We start from the raw sequence: 6,344 nt of genomic DNA, 5'->3' as shown, positions 1-6,344 counted from the left end.
CATCCCCATATTTTTAGAAAAAATTTCCAACCACCCACGCGCCTTTAGGGAATATTCCATTAAAAAGTAGCATATGCCGTTCAAGTTACCTGACGGTGTCAGAATATTCCGTCAACTTTGACAGAATATTCTCCTCCTTCTTCCTTGGATCCCCGAAGATCGTCACCGGCGCCGCTGCGATCGTCGATTTCTAGAAAAATATACAAACCTTCATATCTTCTTCATTTTTGCACCAAAATCCATGAAATTTGTACCAAAATGAAGCTTACAACGAGAAGAACAAAACCTTACCAATTTCAAGCCCTAAAATCCATGGAATCTCGCCGGAGAAACCTCGATAATCCGGCCAAACTTGAAACTTGTCAAACTCAACTTCCCAACATCCAATTCACTTCGTTTTTCTTCTCCGAGCTTCGTGAAGATGTCCTAAAGCTCACTAGTAGCTTAAAATCTTCTAAAAATCTCACATTCACGATTGAATGAACAATGCTCAAATCGGAGATTATGGTTTCTCGGGTTTTCGAGGGTTTCACGTCCAAATAATAGTATCAATGGGTTCCTGGGCTGGCAAGGAACTTGAAAATGGTCTCCATAACCTCAATCCGTGAAGAAATGGTTTGGTTGAGGTTCGTCCGTACGTATTGTATGGAAATGGAGAAAAACTAAGAGGGAAGAGAGAGAAAGGGAGTCAACAGGAGGGAGAGAGTGTGTGAGTGTGTGTGTGGTCCAAATTTTCTTACAACCAACCTAAAACAATTAGAACCTTTAGTTCTAATTGGGTTCAAAAGGTTCGGAAGAAAATAAGTAAACTCAATTGTTTAATTTCTTAGCTTATTTACACAACCCACAAATCAACTCTCAATGGTAGAATCGACATTCCACGCCATCAAAAAAAATATCTCGAAACAGGCTGTCACATAGACTGTTTTTTAACTTAGCTTAAATCCGTCATCCCTTATTGTAATATATTATTATATAAAAAATAAGAAGACAAACAGGAGACATAAGGCCTGACCCCCAACTACAATCTTTATCTATAAATGCGTCTTGAATATTATTAGGAGGCATCTCAAACAATTAAAATAAACAAGCATAAGTTAAAACAAACCGAGCTAACGTATCATTTCAATTAATTTATGAGTGATCAAATTGGTTTTGAAATAAAAGAAATGTATTCTTAAGTTATAATCCACAAGATGTTTACGTAAGTAAACCCAAACATGATACGATTACATGTATTAAGTTAGTTTTGAGTTATATTACATGATTAATTAAACATGGTAGATTAATCAAGTTGACAAATATTTGACACGGATACAAGCTCGTTTGGTTCAAAAATGACCTCAATTGATGCCATATTTACTTTATTGTGGAATCTTTACAAACAAAAAGAAATTGAGTAAGACTTATGTTGATTTAACAATAATAAACGTCCCTATCCATAGCTTTTCGACCAAACTCAACCTCAAATCAAACTTTTCGTATGAGATTTTGGTATGCTATCCAATATTGTTTTTATGCTAAATGATAAAATTGTTCATTGTCTGATTAGGAGAGTATCCTTTTGAGAAGATTTAGTGGTCCATTTTATATATGTATTTATTAAATACAAATTGCGCCTTATCTAATTGACCTTATTTTAAAGATTAATGTCTCAGCACGCGATTTCCTTTTGGTTCACGCACTGCTCAGTGATTTGACAAGATTTTTAAAATACTTGTGTTACTCATGTTTATGTTTAAAAGCGCTTTCAGTTGCAGCGTTTTGTTAGAAATATTAAGAAATTTGTAATAAAATGTAACGTGTGGTGGTAAAAATTTGTCGTCTTTTAGTTTTGACAAATTTATACTTACAAAACAATTAACACTTATCTACTCCAGGCAACTCACCCGTGGAAGATTCAGTGTTCTCGGAAGAGACAAACATAGGCTTATCTTCTTGTTGTCACCAATATTGTCAATCTTCCTTGCACAAGATTTTACATAAATTATAATATGCTTTAGCGGAATTCTTTCTTCTGGTGTTGGATGTGTGGATTGTTGACTTCTGTTTGGTGCCATTTTGAAAACTCAAATCTCATTTTTCTTTGTTAAATGCTTGGCATCACAAAAGATAAACATGTTTGCATATCGAATGCTCTAATTACATACACACAGTATAATACCTTATTAAAAAGATCGTCTTTTTCTTTGTCCCAGTTGGGATTAAGTTGAGATTTGAGGACCTACAAGAAAAAAGTCTGACGAACGGAATATGAGCTTTATCAAAAAACCAAAGAAAAATACAACTATACAAATTAAGAGAATACTAAATTTTTTTAGGGAACTTTAACGAAAAGCTCCCGGTACTGTTCACTTTAACGAAAAACCACATTTTTACACTAAAAAGTCAATCATGGTACTATTCACTTTACCCTTTATTTTGTCCTTATCATTAAAACTCAAAGTTTTCAAACCTTTTTCATTAGTTTTCCTATTTTTTTATGCTTGGAAATAAAACAACCATGTTGCGTTAGTTGATACTTGATAATAAACTTTGCTACATACTAAAATTCTTGATTATCTCGCCCAATATTTCTTTTGTAATGCACATCAATGTTTGCACATTTAACAAAAGCTGAGAAAATGAACCTTAAATTTGTAATTCGCAATTTTTAATGCCAAGATGTTTCGATTACAGAGATGTTTACATGAACCCTAAACCCTACGACTCATCCTTGTTTCTCACATTGATTGCAGACAACCAGGCACCTACAACGTGGGATGAATTACTACAACCACAACTATATATGGGAAACAAATTGTTACGCGTAAAACCAAATTGAGCTGCAACTCACCCATGGCAGGTTCAATGGAGTTGTTGTCGGGAATATTGTCAATCCTCCTTGCAGATTTCATGAGAATTATATTCTGCTTCGGTGGACTTCTTACTGGTGCTGCATGTGGATTGTTCGCGGCTTCTGCTTGTGCAATTTCAAAAACATTTGCCCAAAAATATCAGTACAAGATGGACAAGGGGAAAAAACAACATTTGTCCAAAAACCATATCACAAATTTCCCAACATAAACTGTAATCCATATCAACCCAGCATCTATCAATCCTCAAACTCATCTTCACAGATCAAATACTAAAATAGGAACAAGGTTACCGCATTAAATATGAAATTAACCCCCAAAATAGAAGGAAAAAACGCACCCTTCGGATAACTCCCACTACCATTGTTTCTGCCAAATTTCAAACAATACCCCGCCATAAAATAGATGACAACATCAAACGTAAGAAAGGAAAAGAAACACACAAAAATTGTAGGTTCAAGTATTTCACAAAAGCTAACACATCAGACAGGTGTCGAATAGGGTCAAAATCAATCAAAAGGGGGAAACTGAAGGCAGGACATCAATACACAAATACAAAAGCAGCGCATGCCTATTTGTATATTTAGTGGAGAAGAGAACATACAGTATAATTAACCCCCAGAAATAGATAGAAAAACGTACCCTGAGAATATTCATTCTCGAATAAGATTTTATCCCCACGTTCTTGTTCTTCATTTGATCCACAAACATTCTCTTCCCCACTGTAGGTAATGTGCAGAAATCCATCTTCGCCCTTATTTTGTTCATCAATTTCATAAAACAAAGCACCTGTAACATTTCATAATTTATTACAACCTTAACTTTTGGAACTTTTGGAACAACATGCGACGCATAAAAGAAAAAATGAGCTGCCACTCACCAACGGGAGGTTTAGTGTTCTTGAAAGAGACAAATATTGGCCTTCTTTTGCTTATCCTGATGCTAACCCAAATGAATAAGATGAATTCTCCAAGAGTCATTCTACCGGGGACATGGTATCTGCAGTCAAAACCAAGACAGGCAACGCTGCTATGTAAGAACCCCTTTCATTTGAGACAAGCTACGAACACAAATGAACTTTCAATTTACCTATGCAGCAATCGAAACATTTTCCTTTCAGTATGACAATTCTATGGACTGATATGGAATGAAAATTACATGGTAGGAAGCTATCGCTAATTTGGTAACCAATTCTTGCAAACACTGTTAATCAAGAGTATTCCTAACCGCTCATTAAACTCTTAGCGATCAATTCATAACACTACTTCGTATCTGTGTGCGTATAGTCTTTGCATGTAGATTTAAAACTGCACAACTCTCACAACAATAACATAACAGGTATTGGGAATAATTTCAACAAGATTCTAGCTTTTCATTTCCTATTTTTTCCCTGACCCATATCATGAAATATGTCAAAAGCATAAAGGGAACGGAAACAGTCCTATTCTATTGCAGCAATACAATTCAAGATAACTAGAGCACAAGGGAATTCAAAACTCACTTCTTCATGTCAATTTCAGGAATATCACTCCTAGCATCCTTCTCGACAGCCACCTACATGCAGGCTCAAATTAGAACAGAGTACATCCATCCACTGAATGCACATAAGGTAAACATATCTGAATGCAGTTAAATTCTTACAGGTATTAAAATTGCGCAGGTCTTCCTCAAATGCCAGGCATCTATATGATGGGACTGGTTTTGGGCACGCTCGAGAAATTTTCTGAACCTATATCATAAGCATAAAACAGACAAATAACGATCGGAATCCACTGTAGCAAATAAAAATCAAGATAAGTAAAGCACAAGGGAATTGAAAGCTAACCAGATCCCATCCTTCGTATTAAGGTCGGTCCTCACAACCTTGTCCACGAGCAAATGCACGGAAGCTCAAGTTAGTACAGAGTACATGTATCCACAGAATGCATAGGACACAAACATACACGAGTCGGTGAAGTTCTTACCAGCCCGTCATTCCAAGGGTCTAAAACTGTAATGGGTTTTGTGAACTTACGACACACTTGTCTTTTCCTCTTCCTTGTCGCCGACGAATTTCTGAAAACATATCAAAAGCATAAATGAACTGGTTTGTAGCAATACAAAGTTTACAAACAAAGAGTTCAAAGCTGAAGAACAAACTTCTTCGCTAAATTGACGGGAACGTCAACCCTCCTCGGAGATTCCATCACAACTATCTCATCGAGTGAAATGATCACTTGTTTCCGAGGGGCATTGTTCTCTTCTGCTTGCGCCACTTTGAAAACGTGACAGATTTGAAACAAAACATCTTAGAAGACAAATAAATTCTTCCAAAACAAACCATAATCTATGAAATTTCGACCTAATCATCACAGACCAAATACTAAAATAGGCAAATTGGGAACTGCATAAAGTATATAATTAGCGCACCCAAAAAGAGAGAGAGAAGGAAATAAATACAAACCCTGGGGAAATTCGTTACTGGGGGAGCTGTTGGCCATGGAGAAACTCCCAATTCGACTGTTCTCTGCCAATTTTCAAACAACAAAAATCGGAACCGCATGCCGAATTTTCAAACCAGAAATTAACCAACAACATCAAACATAAAAATTTACGGTAAGGGTAAGGATTGATTGACCGAGAGCTGGGAAAACAAAGGAGGGCCAAATCAATCAATCAATCAATCAATCCTTACCCAAATTGGAATCCCAATTTGGGTTTTTGCCCTCTTTGATTGCATTCAGATAGCGAATTATTGAAGAATGAAGGTCATACGCAGAAATTGGATTGACAAGTTTTAGGGTTACCTTCCGATTCCTCCGAATCTACTCTCTCTCTCTCTCTCTCTTCGCTTCTGACAGAACGAGAGATGGCCTTCTCTCTTAGTCTTATTTATAGACCGACCTCTACGGCGGCAAGGGTCAAATACTTTTCTAATTAGAATTTGTTTACACGTCAATCTCGTCCACGTGCTAAATACTATCTCAATTTGGATGCCAAAAGATATGACAATCTATACTATATATATTTTTATATATTTATATATTAAGAGAACACACATTGTCAACCTTTTTGCCCACTTTTTTTAATATTGCCCCTCATTTTTTTAATGCACAATGTTAAGATGAGGATGGCAAAATAGTAATTTTATACATTTTGACAAAATGACAATCATATTCTCTTTTTTCCTATTTTGCCCTCACTTTTGATACACAATATTTACATAAGGAGGGCAAAATAGTAATTTTCTATCAAAATATTTACATAAGATATTGTAACCTCATACAATATTTTAAAGTTTTTAAATCTCATCTATTGATTTATCTTTTATTTCAATTTCATGTATTTGTTATCTAACCAGTTAATTTGACCGTTGAATGGTAACGTGGCAAATAGAAAAAAATTTATAATTTCAAAAGTAAAAAAAAGGCCCTTCTTCTTCTTCGTGGACCACGTGCCAGCAGCTCCCGCAGGGGAAAAATGGATTGCTGGTTTTAATTAAGTCACTGC

At 35.7% G+C, this 6,344-nt stretch overlaps 1 protein-coding gene across 3 annotated transcripts; it reads right to left on the bottom strand.

Moving 5' to 3' along the window:
- Nucleotides 1-2,059: 2,059 nt before the first annotated feature.
- Nucleotides 2,060-5,844, bottom strand: LOC103414799 (uncharacterized). 3 transcript variants are annotated; one of them, XM_070811931.1, is made up of 11 exons: nucleotides 5,642-5,844; nucleotides 5,299-5,361; nucleotides 4,995-5,109; nucleotides 4,820-4,910; nucleotides 4,681-4,718; nucleotides 4,497-4,584; nucleotides 4,357-4,409; nucleotides 3,736-3,854; nucleotides 3,498-3,644; nucleotides 2,837-2,959; nucleotides 2,060-2,239 (listed from the first exon to the last, which is right to left on the bottom strand). In XM_070811931.1, the coding sequence occupies exons 2-11, from the start codon at nucleotides 5,333-5,335 to the stop codon at nucleotides 2,205-2,207; spliced, it is 846 nt and encodes a 281-aa protein (XP_070668032.1). In that variant the 5' UTR covers nucleotides 5,336-5,361; nucleotides 5,642-5,844; the 3' UTR covers nucleotides 2,060-2,204. The 3 variants fall into 3 exon arrangements, with proteins under 3 accessions (XP_070668032.1, XP_070668031.1, XP_070668030.1); XM_070811930.1 differs by lacking the exon at nucleotides 2,060-2,239 and adding an exon at nucleotides 2,618-2,750; XM_070811929.1 differs by lacking the exon at nucleotides 2,060-2,239 and having other exon boundaries at nucleotides 2,618-2,959.
- Between the last annotated feature and the right edge of the window lie 500 nt (nucleotides 5,845-6,344).

This window comes from Malus domestica, chromosome 14, assembly GCF_042453785.1.
Source record: "Malus domestica chromosome 14, GDT2T_hap1".
In the NCBI taxonomy this organism is placed as follows: Eukaryota; Viridiplantae; Streptophyta; class Magnoliopsida; order Rosales; family Rosaceae; genus Malus; species Malus domestica.
This window is presented reverse-complemented; position numbering and strand designations above follow the sequence as displayed.

What these genes read in the sequence shown, in the direction of transcription:
- LOC103414799 (XM_070811929.1), bottom strand. Translation starts at nt 5,335, where the DNA reads ATGGCCAACAGCTCCCCCAGTAACGAATTTCCCCAGG. An exon ending in CCCGTCAATTTAGCGAAGAA is followed by an intron (nt 4,911 to 4,994) that starts GTTTGTTCTTCA and finishes ATATGTTTTCAG; the next exon opens with AAATTCGTCGGCGACAAGGA. An exon ending in ACCCTTGGAATGACGGGCTG is followed by an intron (nt 4,719 to 4,819) that starts GTAAGAACTTCA and finishes CTCGTGGACAAG; the next exon opens with GTTGTGAGGACCGACCTTAA.